At 44.0% G+C, this 17,124-nt stretch overlaps 1 protein-coding gene across 5 annotated transcripts in view; it reads left to right on the top strand.

The window, feature by feature from the left end:
• The window catches only part of SH3RF1 (SH3 domain containing ring finger 1), a 301,996-nt gene that overhangs the window by 172,947 nt on the left and 111,925 nt on the right, over positions 1–17,124 (top strand). For all 5 annotated transcript variants that reach the window (XM_088448450.1, XM_088448446.1, XM_088448447.1 and 2 more), the window contains exon 3: positions 1,798–2,073. In XM_088448450.1, coding sequence (XP_088304576.1) covers positions 1,798–2,073 — 276 coding nt within the window. The remainder of the gene's footprint in view (positions 1–1,797; positions 2,074–17,124) is intronic.

Below are 17,124 nucleotides of genomic sequence, written 5' to 3'. Positions count from 1 at the left end.
AACTCAGGCCCTTCAGCTGCAGTGGAACTACACATCCCAGCATGCACTGCCAGTGTTTTGCTATTAGGGCATGCTAAAACTGTGGCAGGGCATGCTGGGATATGTAGTCCCACAGCAGCTGGAGGACCCGAGTTTGACACCACTGATGTACAGCATCATATTTCTATTGAACAGTATGGATTATTTACTATCCTAGTGGTAATAGTGTAGTGAGACTTTGGTGTGCAACAACATCAGTCAATGAAACAATCTAATCCCAGCAGGCATCAGTCCTACATCTATTGTATTGATCTTATTTGTTGTCATTTGTTTTTTTTGCATTACCACGTTCTTTTAATTTATTACAATAGATTATAATTGTGCAGATAGCAATTATTCCTAGATAAGTAATCTCAAATCAGCTTCAGCATCACCAGAGGAGAGGTGACTGTATGATGGATGGGTGTTTCGGTGTGCTTTGGGAAGCATGAAGTACATATGGTAATTCTCTGTGAATGGAGAAGAACCGTGGAGCAGTGGGCTTACACATCTGCTAGGTTTGGAAGGCTTTGTTAAATGCTGTAAAATTAATGAATATGGGAAGTTGCTATTATTATTTTCTTTCAAGTTACTGTTCCAGAGCAGATCTGTTATAGATTTTCTTTCATTAGAAAAAGGCTTTTGCTGTTGAAAGCTTGGAGGACATTTCTGTCTGTGATCTGATTCATAACACACCATGAATTTGGATATGTTGTGTACAGTGTACATGTGGAAAGCTAATTCCAAGGTTTTTAGTAGTCAAGCTGGGATAACAATCTACACTTCCTATTCTAGGTTTATAGTAAGGGCTTTGCTCTTTAAAATAGTGTGAATTGTTGCTTGTAAATGTGATTACTTTTTAACTTCATCTCCATTGATAAACAATATGGGTGTGCGCAATTCCGTCTACTTACGGATCTCGCGATTTTTAGCAATCACAGGCGATTCATTGTGACTGACTGGGTGCGACAGGGCATTCGCATGTAGAATAGGTTTGCCATGGGCGTGTTGACAGAATTGCGTCTATTCTGAAGTAAGCGCATATATGTAGAGTTCCATTTGTCTTCAGTCGTATATCCTGCCCCAAGGATGGGTCTGGTGATGATGGCAGCCACTTTCAGGGTGGAATGGGTGCAGCTGCCCCCGAATACAGGTGGAAATCCACATTTATGACCGAACATGGAAAGCGGCCACTATACGTGCAGCTCTGAATCAGGCCTAATGTCTGATATTCACAATTCTGAAAACCTACCTTTGTTCCCTAGAATGAATTTAGCGCAGAGGTTTACTGGCTTGTAGAGATGATCACATTTTTCACAACTCTTCCACAGAATATTCCCATCACTCCACATTTGGGAATGGAATGTAGTATGCGTCTCAAGTGAAATTTAGCTTTAAGTGTTGTGCATCGATAATTTTTGTTCTGCTTGCAATTTCCAGTCCTATCCCAAGCATAATACAAAAAGAAATGACTAGGGTATACAGTTTACAAAGCACAAATTGATAAAAAATAGTGCATAATGGCCATTAAGTAAAAGTGGCGCTTGGGGATTGTATAGCAGGAACTTTGCACCTCTCCGCTATACAGAACAGAAATGGCACATGATACAGTATACCTTTCTCTGTGCCAACCTGAAGCCGTACACACATATAATGCTAATTTCTATATTTACCAAACACTGTACAGTAATACGCAGGTTACAGAAAAGGCTGTGATGTAAATTTACAATATTTTAAATGCTTTTGACATTAATGTTTTAAATTTTATTTTTCTTCCAGGGTGTACCTCAGTTACCGTGTGCCAAAGCTTTGTATAACTACGAAGGGAAAGAGCCCGGGGATCTGAAATTTAACAAAGGCGACATCATCGTGCTTCGCCGTCAGGTTGATGAGAATTGGTACCACGGAGAAATCAATGGGGTCCACGGCTTCTTTCCAACCAACTTTGTGCAGATTATCAAGCCTTTACCTCAACCTCCGCCTCAATGCAAAGCACTTTATGACTTTGAAGTGAAAGACAAGGAAGCTGACAAGGATTGTTTGCCCTTTTCAAAGGTAGGAACCAAATAAAACAACTTGTCTGGAGGTATTAGTGATGCTTCAGCTGCTGAAAAAAGGCCAATTAAGGCATAGCTGGATCATAGTTATTTGTGAGACTTATGGCATTCCTCTCCTGCATGTTGTCATTCAAATGGCTAGAGAATATGTACATTATTTATTTGGTCTATATATAAAGAGAAAATAAGGAATGTCTCTCAAGCAACATGAAAAAAAGTGCAAAAGTGACTAATAACCCTTTTACACCAAAGCAAAAACCTGGGTTATTGCTGGGTCTACCCGGGTCGTAGCTCAGTGTAAAAGAGTCCCTGAAAAATAACCCGGGTCAAATGACCCTGCAATCCAACCCAGATAGCTACCAGGGTCGGACCCAGAATGGACCTGGGTAATGGTGCAGTGTAAACGCTGCAACCCAGGTTATCCGACCTGGGTCATGCCTAAAATTAGCTGATTGGTGGTAGTGGAGCAGTCACCTCCCACTTTTTATGACATCACAAGTTTAGCAGGGCAGACCCAGGTTCAGTGTGAACGGGGCGGACTTGAGAATAACCCTGATCGATAGTGCTGTGTAAACGATGTCTGACGTGGGTTGAAACCATTTACAAAGAAAAATGGTAGTTGCATAACACAGGTGCTTGTAAAGGGCGTGGTTTACACTGAACACAGAAAAAATGAGAGATTTGCCCTCCAGCACACTGCAGCAAAAACAATACTTAAATCCTACATGATAATAGAGATTTAGAGGTATTGGTTACACATATTTGCAAATATATGAATAAGCGCCAGGCCAATTGTCAAGGCTCCTCTATACTGGCGTCCCTAATATTAAGGGGCTCACGTCCGAGAATCAAGGCACCCCAAAAAAATTCCAACCATGGGCCATCCCCAGGGCATCACACGAAAAAGGGAAAAAGGTGATAGTGAAGTATGTAGAAAAGATGTGTAAGTATAAATCAATAAGTGTTAATGAAATGATAAAGAATTAAAATGACATATATAATGTACAAACAAATAGAGAAGTGATAAAAGTATTCTATGTGAATTAAGTGGTGATGCGATGAGAAAGGCCCAGTCAGAACCCCCCCGGGGGCCCCACTCCCAAACGCTCATCCTAAAATAATTATTGCTACATAATGGTAGCACCCACTCTGGGTCATATAATTACAATTGATGTACTGCATGATAACAGCACATATGTAAGCTGAGAGCTAACTTACCTTGAAGGTACCCCCAAAAAACCTCCACATGGCAGTATAAGCATCAGCACCTCCTCCTAATGCTGACTGCCTTCATGCCTCTCCAAATTTACAAAGAAAAATGGTAGTTGCTCAGATCAGCTTGATTGCATAACACAGGTGCTTGTAAAGGGCGGGGTTTACACTGAACACAGAAAAAAAGAGAGATTTGCCCTACATATGTAATGTTATCATGCAGTACATCAATTGTAATTATATGACCCAGAGTGGGTGCTACCATTATGAGCAATAATTATTTTGGGGTGAGCGTTTGGGAGTGGCGCCCCCGGGGGGGTTCTGACTGGGCCTTTCTCATGGCATCACCACTTAATTCACATAGAATACTTTTATCACTTCTCTATTTGTTTGTACATTATATATGTCATTTTAATTCTTTATCATTTCATTAACACTTATTGATTTATCTTTAAACATCTTTTCTACATACTTCACTATCACCTTTTTCCCTTTTTCGTGTGATGCCCTGGGGATGGCCCTTGGTTGGAATTTTTTTGGGGTGCCTTGCTTCTCGGACGTGAGCCCCTTAATATTAGGGACGCCAGTATAGAGGAGCCTTGACGATTGGCCTGGCGCTTATTCATATATTTGCAAATATGTGTAACCAATACCTCTCAATCTCTATTATCATGTAGGATTTAAGTATTGTTTTTGCTGCAGTGTGCTGGTGGGTTGGAACTATGGCCCTGATTCAGACCCACTCGTGAGCGGCTGTCCTCTCGCAAGTGGGTCGATGGTCTGCACTGCGCATGCGCACGACGGAGGGAGCTCCGTCGTGCACATGTGCGAGACGCGACGAGCGAAGGACTTTCCTTCGCTCGTAGTGTCTGATCAAAGGGGGCGTGCTGTCGATGTTGATTGACAGCACGCCCCCTTTGGTGGGCGTGCCGGGGGCATGCCTGCCAGACAGAGGCGTTCCCAAGGGAACGCCTACCGTCAGAAGCCGGCCCCACTGACATCACTAGTGATGTCAGTGGGAGTGATTTTGGCTCTGATAGAGCCAAAATCACTCCTGGCCTTGCGGTTGAAAAACTCAACCGCAGGCTTCTGCTCGCAGTGGCGATGGTCGCGATGGTCAAGACCATCGCGACCATCATCCTGCACGCTTGTATATGCTGTGGGTGGTGACCCACAGCTATACGAGCGTCCAGGAGGACGCTCCATATATATGGAGGTGGACCCTGATTCAGAGCGAGCGCTCTGGTCAGAGCGTCCGGCTCTGAATCAGGGCCAATGTCTGGAAACCCAGGTCGGACCTGGGTTTTTGTTGAAAAAGAGGTATAACTTTAGCATCAAATCTACATTTCACATAATGCTAAATAAATAAAAGGTTCTTAAAAAAAATAGTATCTAGAAATTTTGCCCCAAAAAGCCATGACAGACACAAATAAATCTGCTGCCTCTATCTGTAGGATAATGGCAGATTGGTTGTCTGTAAAAATAGGGAGGTTTCCTTCCACCCACTTGCAATATCCCTGCAATGCTCTTTCACTTGATTGATCATTAAAGGTCCACAAAGACCCAGAATAATCACACATTATTGTACAGTTTAGTGAACTTAGAATAACCCCTACCCAGCAGGGGAAAGAGGCTTTTGAAGCTTCTGAGAGCACCTTTGCATTTGTCTTTGGATCATGAATGTTTGTCGTTGTTGTATCTTGGTTTGTTATTGCACTAGACATAAAAGTGCTATTAGAGATGCAGGTGGTAGGGGCTTCCTCTCCCTCAGATGCACTCCAGCTGCATTTACTTTCTAAGATATAGATTGCTCTGGCTTTTGATGTGTTCTAGCCTTCTGTTTAAAAGATAAAACCAGCAAGATCTGCTAATCAGGACAGAATGTAACATAAGAGCTGGATATACTTCAGGTGTTACGCCTGTTATTTCCATCTGTAATGCAACCAAGTAGCACTGACACTGGGGAACATTCATTCTTATTAACATTTATTTATATAGTGCAAGCATACTCTGTAGTGGTTTACAATTGGTAATAAACAGAATAATATAACTAGACTTAGAATAAGATGGCCCTGCTGTCAAGCTTACAGACTATGGACAGAGAGTGACATGCACACTGATGTTGCTGTATAATATTTCTGCTAACAGTCTAGACAAGTGCTCGGTATACTTATCTATTGCAGCACTACTTCTTCAAATGTGCTAAGACACCACCATTGTCAACAACAAACATTGCTTGCTCAATAATATAAGTATAACTATGATGTTGATATAGAAGTGTAGCTCTTGTGTACACAGCTATAGTGTAAGCTGAGCCATTTTCCATGATAGTTGGGTCCCTGATCTCACTAGAAACTAAGGGAAGGTGCTTGTGAACAGGGGAGAGGTGCTGTGAACGCAGGCGTGTCTGGGCGTCAAAGCGGAGTTTTATGGGTGTGCACAATTAGCATGGAGGCGTCATTGTACACGTCACTTGGTTGTATTTCAGCCTACAGTGATCGTAGTGCTTGCGGCGGGATAGGGGCTACCTCAAGCGCTGCGTGCAGCTCCGATGGTTCTCGATGGTTCTGATTAATCATAAACTTCCTGGAGATGACGTGTGTTAAGAAATAAAAGTGGGCGTCTTTATAGCGGCGTGCGTTCGCTCTGCCATCGCTCTCTAAAACATAGAGGGCGTCCTTACACCAGACAATGTGATCGTGGTTTTTGCATCCCCGGCCCCTTTTGGCTGCGAGAGAGCGCAGCTTAACTTCCGAGTCTGAATCATCCCCAAATTACATAACTGTGGCAGGGGCCGCAGGGTGCCTTGTGGCTCTGTAATGTTACTACCTCACTGTGATTTGGTAGGCTGGGTAGTAGCTCAGTCCACAAAATGGTTTTATATAGACGACACGTACACTTCAGCAGCAAGACTAAATGTGCCTGTCTGGCCTGCTGACATCACACTGTGACTGATAAATGTACATCATTAGGAACTTCTGGCTACACCAGACTATACTTGTCTCAGCCTTCCCGGGGCTGCAGGAGTCTAGCATAAAGCATTCTTCCTGCTCTCAGGCAACGAACGTCTTACATGTACTGCGTGTCGGTGCAGGTTGTTGGCCAGCTACAGCCCCACTTAATCATAGCCGGCTGCCTTTGAGGATCTCTTCTTGAATCCGGCCCTGATTAAAATTACATACTATGTCAAATGACATACCTTATTTTTAATATGCCCCCTTGGTATACTTTTAACAGTCTCTTATTGTGTTAAAGTATTGCTTTTAAGAAAATAATGGAAGGATATGATCCATTGAACAGCAACAGTTCATAAAAGAGGTATTGGTATATTGTTTTAGTAATATGTTTAATACATATACCCCAATGTTATTATATTCTTCATAAGTAAAGGATATTAATATAGAATACATGCTGTTTTTATTTAAAATGACTTTATCAGGGAAAGAAAAAGAAGACCCTTAGGTCAGCCGTTTACTATCATTTATAATGTTGGGACACACCTGCTGACACATCATTTCTCTTTGTGACTTACAGTACCATGTACAAAGACAAGAGCATGTGAAAAACATGTATAACTTAGGCTGGATAGTTTTCATTTTCAATTCAATTATAGTGCTTATAGCTATGATTAAGGACAGGTGCTGCCTGGAACATAAACGGTTATCACTTTCATGTTTTAAAGATATATTATTAAACAAAGAAAATAAAATGGAACTTTTCAGCTAAGTGGTTTCTGGAGTTCTGGTTGCCTTGATCTTATATTGAGCTGCTATCACAGTTCCTTCTATGTATTGGTTGTAATTATATATGTATAGAAATGTTTACAAAATCCCCTTTTATGTTTATCCATGTTTCCCTAAGCAGACCCTTATATATCCGAATGTTACAGGAGTACTCATCTGTTTTTGTAGTTTGTTTGAAGTGATGAAATGTTTATTGAGGTTCTAATTAAATGTTACATAATTGTTGTGACGTTAATGTATGTGTCTGTTCTAAACAAGCGAGTTTATGGTACAGTGGGAAGACAGATCGTGCTTGTGATATGATACAGTACGATACAGCGATCCCACTGCATTAAATGAACTGAGGAAAAGGCTTTAGCTATAATGAGGCACTGCTTTGGCCAGGACACTGAAGAGGAGTGTGGTATTACGGGGGAATGATCCATGTGGGACACACAAATCCAGATTTATTAAGCTAACATTGGATTTCATCTGACATGGATGTAGTCATATTCGGGTTTAGGTGTGTGATTGTAAGTGTAAGCAAGACATTTCTGTTTTCATGTACTTCCAACTTGCAAAGCCAAACCAAGCAGCTTTTGTTGGCTTGTGGCAGGAGCAAAAATATATTTTTTGTTTGGAAAAAATGCATCAGCAAATCCATACCTCATATGCCTACCATTGTAGCTCTTTCTAGCTTAGCCAAGCTCACCTTCTCCTGGGAGCTGGTAATTATGTGACAAGTTGAGTACTGAATAGAGGTGATGGAGGCCATGTGAGTGACACAAGAAGGGGGATTAGCATTTTTTGTGACTGCCACATGTTAGGTCGTATGTTTAACTTTCAGCACATGGTAAAATTACTGCATGTGCACACATTTGATTCATGCATTTTATAAGGTTCCTTTTCATTTTGAACCATCCATATTTTATGTTTATTATTAAAGTGGAGGAGTGGTATATAAGGAAGAAACGAAGGATGAGTGAAGGGTTACATAATGGGAAAAACTTTCCATACGTTTGCCTAAAATATAATAGTAGCTATAGTAATACAGGGTAACAGGCTGATAAAGCATGCCATCGGTTTCCTATGAGAAAAGACCAGTGCATATTTTAACATAGACAGCTTTACTCTAGAGCAGGGGTCTTCAAACTTGGCCCTCCAGCTGCTGTGGAACTACACATCCCAGCATGCACTGCCACCTTTTTGATATAACAGCATGCTAAAACTATGTGCAGTGCATGCTGGGATGTGTAGTTCCACAGCATCTGGAGGGCCAAGTTTGAAGACCCCTGCTCTAGAGGGAAGGGACGGGGTAATCAGCACTTGTACATCGGACATGCGAAAAGGAGGGATAAGTATACTGGGGCCTAGGTGTTTGTGGATGGGAAGAGAGAGGGGGTTCATATAGTAACAGAGCAATGGATCCCAACTGTTAGAGAACTTGTGCAGTTTTTAGTCCTGGGGGCCTGCAATATTCTCTCATCATGATGTCGATGTCTCAGATGTGATTAATGACTGCTGGGGAAGACTCATCCTGTTTCCAGTGAGAAGTAATCTGACATATAGCTGCACTAAGGTTATGCCAGAGTATATTTTGGATCTGTAGAATAAATAAAAGGAAAGGGAGGGTGTTAGGTGAACTCCTCTGCACTTAGCTGGTCTTTTCAAAACCATCCAATTTTAGGGCAGATCCACCAAATGTAGCACAAAGCGTGAAGAAGACTAATCCACATGGCTGTCTATACAGAAGACTGACAAAGGGAATGCAAATGGAAAATTATGTTGTCATACTGTACAGTGTATTGTTTGTCATGTATGCTACTTTTCCCATATTACTATGCTACTTTTCCCCTCTTACTATGAAGCTTTTCCCCTATTAATGCTGCTTTTCCCCTATTATTATGCTGATTTTTACCTATTCTTATGCTACTTTTCCCCTATTACTATGCTGCTTTTCCCCTATTAATGCTGCTTTTCCCCTATTATTATGCTGATTTTTACCTATTCTTATGCTACTTTTCCCCTATTACTATGCTACTTTTCCCATATTATTATGCTGCTTTTCCCCTATTAATGCTGCTTTTCCCCTATTATTATGCTGATTTTTACCTATTCTTATGCTACTTTTCCCCTATTACTATGCTACTTTTCCCATATTATTATGCTGCTTTTCCCCTATTAATGCTACTTTTCCCCTATTATTATGCTGCTTTTCCCCTATTAATGCTGCTTTTCCCCTATTATTATGCTGATTTTTACCTATTCTTATGCTACTTTTCCCCTATTACTATGCTACTTTTCCCATATTATTATGCTGCTTTCCCCTATTATTATGCTACTTTGCCCCTACTATTATGATGCTTTTCCCCTATTATTATGCTGCTTTTCCCCTATTATTATGCTACTTTTACCCTATTATTATGCTGCGTTTCCCCTATTATTATGCTGCGTTTCCCCTATTATTATGCTGCTTTTCCCCTATTATTATGCTAGTTTTTGGCTATAGTTATGCTGCTTTTATTCAAACATTTGTGTACATTTTGTGTAATTGCAAATGCTCTTTTCCTGTATATCTCATATAGATGAACATACATGTTATGAAATGACTTGCGAATTAGGAACAGCCTATAATATGGCACACCCCTGTATCCAATACTGTGGCGCAAGACAGAGGGGTCTTTTGCTTGATTTTAGCAAAGCTTAGTAAGGACACATCTCTAAAACTCATGGCTGCCTTCTTCCTGGTGTGAGCCAGTATTTAGTATTTGGGTCCAAACCTCTTATTTTCCTCTAACTAAGCTTGTGCAGGTCCTTTAGGCATTTTATGTGAGAACAGTCACTGATATATCATACATATGAGTCCTTTGAAGTTGTACTGTGATGGCACAGAACACTCAGTAGGGAAAACGGAGAAACAGGATTTCAAGAGCAAATCAGCACGTGAAAATGACTCCAATATAGGTGTCAATGGAAGCATCGATTGAGTAACGGGTTTGGAACTCAGAAAAAGTAGGAAAAGAAAATGTTCTCTTTGTATTTTAAACATATTTAACCTTTTTTTCACAAAATTGGGAACTAGAACTCAAAAAATATTGCACTTCTTTTTAAGACGTTTAGTATCATGTTCCCAAGTGACCATACACAAATATATAAAGGAATGTTATTTAATGTTCCCACTGCTTATATGCATTTGGATTGCAGGATGGTCTTTCTTGCAAACTGTCTTTGTGTAAAGATTCCTATGCCTGCAGTATACTGCTTTGTGTAAGGAAACACAGGTCACTGGACCTCATACAGGTCACACTGACAGATGTGAGCAGTCTTGTAAAGGCTCTATAACTTCAAAAATGTCTTAGCTTAAATATGCATAGTGTAGGGCATGTATTTGCTATACATTTACACTAGGTTGCTGGAAGAGCTAGGAGCACACTTTGCAGTTGGTCTGTAGCCTTTTTGCCTACTATTATCTGACCTGACTGTTCCTCTAATGGCATCTGACCTGCCTCCTACAGTACCACTTGGCTATAGCTCTAAATGGGGATTAGGTGAAATCCGGACCAGACTAGATTCCGGAACGCCGGACTGGGACAGTTCCCTGCAGCGACCTCTGCTGCTGAGGAGCTGTCAGCTATATAATGCGCATCCCCGACACCCTGTCCGGGGGGTGTGTCAGTGACAGGCAGGGATCGATAATTACAGTGGCTCCCTGCTGGACCAGATGCCGGGACGCCGGAACGGAACAGCTCTGCTGTAATGCGCTGTCTGTCCAAGGGAGCCGGCTGTAATCTCTCCCTCCCCCCCGGTGACAGGCTGTCACTACACAACCCCCAGACACAGCTTCTTAGCAGTAGAGCTGGTCCTTTCCGGCTTTCCGGCATCTGGTCCGGCAGGGAGACACTATAATGAACGCTCCCTGCCTGTCACTGACAAACCCCCCGGGCGGGGACTCAGGGACGCGCATTATACAGCTTTCAGCTCCTCAGCAGCAGAGGTCGCTGCAGGGAGCTGTCCCAGTCCGGCGTTCCGGAATCTTATCCAGTCCGGCTTTCACCGATACCCCTCTAAATGGGTTTAGATGATCATGCATGAGGAACTAGGTTGTGGATGATCATGCATGAGGAACTAGGAGGAGATAACTGGGTTATGGGGCATAGACAAAAATAATGACTCTTTCTGTACATGATGAGACACTGAGCAGTGCTAGGGAAAGCCCTGCAATGGGACATTTATATTTATATTCTAAAACTTGAGTCAAATACAAAATGCAAATAATAGCATTCCTGTGCCTTTTAGTGTAGTTATCCCTCTTTATCAAAGTCATAATATTTATTGTAATATACAATAGACTTACGCAGCCATAGCAGTCTCCGACATGTGCACTTTGCAGTGGAAATGGCATCTGCAGAACTGGTAAATTCCTGTAGTGAGTAATCTGGGGACTCCGAGCAGCATAGATCTAGGAAACCATCATCGCTGACTCCATAATTATCATGATGACAACACTGTAGTCCATCTGTTTAACTCCGATAATAAATGGTGCAGTGTTTATGTAGCACATAACATTCAGTTACAGAGGAAAATGATGGAGCGGGTTTTCCACAAAGCCATATTTAGTTGGCACTATGAGCTGTTATCTTTGTGGTAGGCTCAGGGCGGATAATGTGATCATGGTGCCTGACTGCACAGACCTCTGCAAGAACAAACACGTTGCGCTGTTCAGGCTTTTATTAGCCTCTGGCCATTACTACTTTGTCTGACATGTCAGTGTAAGCACAAAAACTGCAGTAGTCCCCTCTCCCCTCCGCCAGTGATCTGTTGGCTGTAGCTATGCCTGCTATCCTAACCAATCGCTTTATCTCTTTATTTCCACAAAGTCCGTTGTCAGTGAGCAGCTACTTCTGCCGATTAAAATGGCACTGTGTAAAAATCCACTGGTACTTATCTAGAGAGTGAGAGACTCTGGGGTATGGAGAATTTGTCAATAAAGATAAATAATAGTTTGCATGCAAGGTCAGAGTTGGTGTGTATAAGCGCAGCAAAATCAATCAAACCACTTTTCCACTGCTGTCTGTACACCACTGTGTATTTCACCACTGTCTGTCTATACACAACTGTGTATTCCACTGCTGCCTGTACACCACTGTGTATTCTACTGCTGACTGAACACCACTGTGTATTCCACTGCTGCCTGTACACCACTGTGTATTCCACTGCTGCCTGTACACCACTGTGTATTCTACTGCTGCCTGTACACCACTGTGTATTCCACTGCTGCCTGTACACCACTGTGTATTCCACTGCTGAATGTACACCACTGTGTATTCCACTTCTGCCTGTACACCACTGTGTATTTCACCACTGTCTGTCTATACACAACTGTGTATGCCACTGCTGCCTGTACACCACTGTGTATTCCACTGCTGCCTGTACACCACTGTGTATTCTACTGCTGACTGTACACCACTGTGTATTCCACTTCTGCCTGTACACCACTGTGTATTCCACTGCTGAATGTACACCACTGTGTATTCCACTTCTGCCTGTACACCACTGTGTATTTCACCACTGTCTGTCTATACACAACTGTGTATTCCACTGCTGCCTGTACACCACTGTGTATTCCACTGCTGCCTGTACACCACTGTGTATTCCACTACTGTCTGTACACCACTGTGTATTCCACCACTGTCTGTCTTTACAGCACTGTGTATTCCACTGCTGTGTGTACACCACTGTGTATTCCACTGCTGTCTCTACACCACTGTGTATTTCACCACTGTCTGTCTATACACAACTGTGTATTCCACTGCTGCCTGTACACGACTGTATATTCCACTGCTGCCTGTACACCACTGTGTATTCCACTGCTGCCTGTACACCACTGTGTATTACACTGCTGTCTGTCTTTACACAACTATGTATTCCACTGCTGCCTGTACACCACTGTATTCCACCACTGTCTGTCTTTACAAAACTGTGTATTCCGCTGCTGCCTGTACACCACTGTGTATTACACTGCTGTCTGTCTTTAAACAACTGTGTATTCCACTTCTGCCTGTACACCACTGTGTATTCCACTGCTGTCTGTCTTCACACAACTGTGTATTCCACTGCTGTCTGTCTTCACACAACTGTGTATTCCACTGCTGTCTGTACACCACTGTGTATTTCACCACTGTCTGTCTTTACACCACTGCGTATACCACTGCTGCCTGTACACCACTGTGTATTCCACTGCTGCCTGTACACCACTGTGTATTACACTGCTGTCTGTCTTTACACCACTGTGTATTCCACTGCTGTCTCTCTTTACACCACTGTGTATTCCACTGCTGCCTGTACACCACTGTGTATTACACTGCTGTCTGTCTTTACACCACTGTGTATGCCACTGCTGCCTGTACACCACTGTGTATTCCACTGCTGCCTCTACACCACTGTGTATTATACTGCTGTCTGTCTTTACACGACAGTGTGTATTCCACAGCTGCCTGTGTATTCCACTGCTGCCTGTACACCACTGTGTATTCCACTGCTGCCTGTACAACCCTGTATATTCGACTGCTGTCTGTCTTCACACAACTGTGTATTCCACTGCTGACTGTACACCACTGTGTATTCCACTGCTGCCTGTACACCACTGTGTATCCCACTACTGTCTGCCTTTACACCACTGTGTATTCCACTGTTGCCTGTTACACCACTGTGTATTCCACTGCTGCCTGTACACCAATGTGTATTCCACTGCTGCCTGTACAACCCTGTATATTCGACTGCTGTCTGTCTTCACACAACTGTGTATTCCACTGCTGACTGTACACCACTGTGTATTCCACTGCTGCCTGTACACCACTGTGTATTCCACTACTGTCTGCCTTTACACCACTGTGTATTCCACTGTTGCCTGTTACACCACTGTGTATTCCACTGCTGCCTGTACACCAATGTGTATCCCACTGCTGCCTGTACACCACTGTGTATTCCACCACTGTCTGTCTTTACAAAACTGTGTATTCCGCTGCTGCCTGTACACCACTGTGTATTCCACTGCTGCCTGTACACCACTGTGTATTCCACTGCTGTCTGTCTTTAAACAACTGTGTATTCCACTTCTGCCTGTACACCACTGTGTATTCTACTGCTGCCTGTACACCACTGTGTATTCCACTGCTGCCTGTACACCACTGTGTATTCCACTGCTGCCTGTCCTTACACCTCTGTGTATTCCACTGCTGCCTGTCTGTACACCAATATGTATAACACTGCTGTCTGTGCACCACACTGTATTCCACCGCTGTTTGTGTGGCCCTGCAAATTCCATCCCTATCTGTACACCACTGTGTATTCCACTGCTGCCTGTACACCACTGTGTATTCCACTGCTGCCTGTACACCACTGTGTATTCCACCACTGTCTGTCTTTACACCACTGTGTATTCCACTGCTGTCTGTACACCACTGTGTATTCCACTGCTGTCTGTACACCACTGTGTATTCCACTGCTGTCTTTACACCACTGTGTATTTCACCACTGTCTATACACCACTGTGTATTCCACTGCTGCCTGTACACCACTGTGTATTCCACTGCTGCCTGTACACCACTGTGTATTCCACTGCTGCCTGTCCTTACACCTCTGTGTATTCCACTGCTGCCTGTCTGTACACCAATATGTATAACACTGCTGTCTGTACACCACACTGTATTCCACCGCTGTTTGTGTGGCCCTGTAAATTCCATCCCTATCTGTACACCACTCTGTATTCCACTGCTGCCTGTACACCACTGTGTATTCCACCACTGTCTGCCTTTACACCACTGTGTAGTCCACTGTTGCCTGTTACACCACTGTGTATTCCACTGCTGCCTGTACACCACTGTGTATCCCACTGCTGCCTGTACACCACTGTGTATTCCACCACTGTCTGTCTTTACACAACAGTGTATTCCGCTGCTGCCTGTACACCACTGTGTATTCCACTGCTGCCTGTACACCACTGTGTATTCCACTGCTGCCTGTACACCACTGTGTATTCCACTTCTGCCTGTACACCACTGTGTATTCCACTTCTGCCTGTACACCACTGTGTATTCCACTGCTGCCTGTACACCACTGTGTTTTCCACTGCTGCCTGTCCTTACACCTCTGTGTATTCCACTGCTGCCTGTCTGTACACCAATATGTATAACACTGCTGTCTGTACACCACACTGTATTCCACCGCTGTTTGTGTGGCCCTGTAAATTCCATCCCTATCTGTACACCACTGTGTATTCCACTGCTGCCTGTTACACCACTGTGTATTCCACTGCTGCCTGTACACCAATGTGTATTCCACTGCTGCCTGTACACCACTGTGTATTCCACCACTGTCTGTCTTTACACAACTGTGTATTCCGCTGCTGCCTGTACACCACTGTGTATTCCACTGCTGCCTGTACACCACTGTGTATTCCACTGCTGCCTGTACACCACTGTGTATCCCTCTGTTGAGTGTAAGCCCCTGTGTATTCCCCTGCTGAGTGTAAGCCCCTGTGTATCCCTCTGTTGAGTGTAAGCCCCTGTGTATCCCTCTGTTGAGTGTAAGCCCCTGTGTATTCCTCTGCTGAGTGTAAGCCCCTGTGTATTCTTCTGCTGAGTGTAAGCCCCTGTGTATTCCTCTGCTGAGTGTATGCCCCTGTGCATTCCCCTGCTGAGTGTAAGCCCCTGTGTATTCCCCTGCTGAGTGTAAGCCCCTGGGTATTCCTCTGCTGAGTGTAAGCCCCTGGGTATTCCTTTGCTGAGTGTAAGCCCCTGGGTATTCCTCTGCTGAGTGTAAGCCCCTGTGTATTCCTCTGATGGGTGTAAGCCCCTGGGTATTCCTCTGCTGAGTTTAGCCCCTGGGTATTCCTCTGCTGAGTGTAAGCCCCTGGGTATTGCTCTGCTGAGTATAAGCCCCTGGGTATTCCTCTGCTGAGTGTAAGCCCCTGGGTATTGTTCTGCTGAGTGTAAGCCCCTGGGTATTCCTCTGCTGAGTGTAAGCCCCTGTGTATTCCTCTGCTGAGTGTAAGCCCCTGTGTATTCCTCTGCTGAGTGTAAGCCCCTGTGTATTCCTCTGCTGAGTGTAAGCCACTGTGTATTCCTGTGCTGAGTCTAAGCCCCTGTGTATTCCTCTGCTGAGTGTAAGCCCCTGTGTATTCCTCTGCTGAGTGTAAGCCCCTGGGTATTCCTCTGCTGAGTGTAAGCCCCTGTGTATTCCTCTGATGGGTGTAAGCCCCTGGGTATTCCTTTGCTGAGTGTAAGCCCCTGGGTATTCCTCTGCTGATTGTAAGCCCCTGGGTATTGCTCTGCTGAGTGTAAGCCCCTGGGTATTCCTCTGCTGAGAGTAAGCCCCTGGGTATTCCTCTGCTGAGTATAAGCCCCTGTGTATTCCCCTGCTGAGTGTAAGCCCCTGTGCATTCCTCTGCTGAGTGTAAGTAAGTCCCTGGGTATTCCTCTGCTGAGTTTAAGTAAGTCCCTGGGTATTCCTCTGCTGAGTGTAAGTAAGCCCCTTGGTATTCCTCTGCTGAGTTTAAGTAAGTCCCTGGGTATTCCTCTGCTGAGTGTAAGCCCCTGGGTATTCCTCTGCTGAGTTTAGCCCCTGGGTATTCCTCTGCTGAGTGTAAGCCCCTGTGTATTCCTCTGCTGAGTGTAAGCCCCTGTGTATTCCTCTGCTGAGTGTAAGCCCCTGTGTATTCCTCTGCTGAGTGTAAGCCCCTGGGTATTCCCCTGCTGAGTGTAAGCCCCTGTGTATCCCTCTGTTGAGTGTAAGCCCCTGTGTATCCCTCTGCTGAGTGTAAGCCCCTGTGTATTCCTCTGCTGAGTGTAAGCCCCTGTGTATTCTTCTGCTGAGTGTAAGCCCCTGTGTATTCCTCTGCTGAATGTATGCCCCTGTGCATTCCCCTGCTGAGTGTAAGCCCCTGTGTATTCCCCTGCTGAGTGTAAGCCCCTGGGTATTCCTCTGCTGAGTGTAAGCCCCTGTGTATTCCTTTGCTGAGTGTAAGCCCCTAGGTATTCCTCTGCTGAGTGTAAGCCCCTGTGTATTCCTCTGATGGGTGTAAGCCCCTGGGTATTCCTCTGCTGAGTTTAGCCCCT

The sequence above is a fragment of the Taudactylus pleione genome, unplaced genomic scaffold, assembly GCF_031769625.1.
Source record: "Taudactylus pleione unplaced genomic scaffold, aTauple2 ptg000021l, whole genome shotgun sequence".
Lineage (NCBI taxonomy): Eukaryota > Metazoa > Chordata > Amphibia > Anura > Myobatrachidae > Taudactylus > Taudactylus pleione.
Note: the sequence above shows the minus strand (reverse complement) of the source record. Positions and strands in the feature narration are given on the sequence as shown.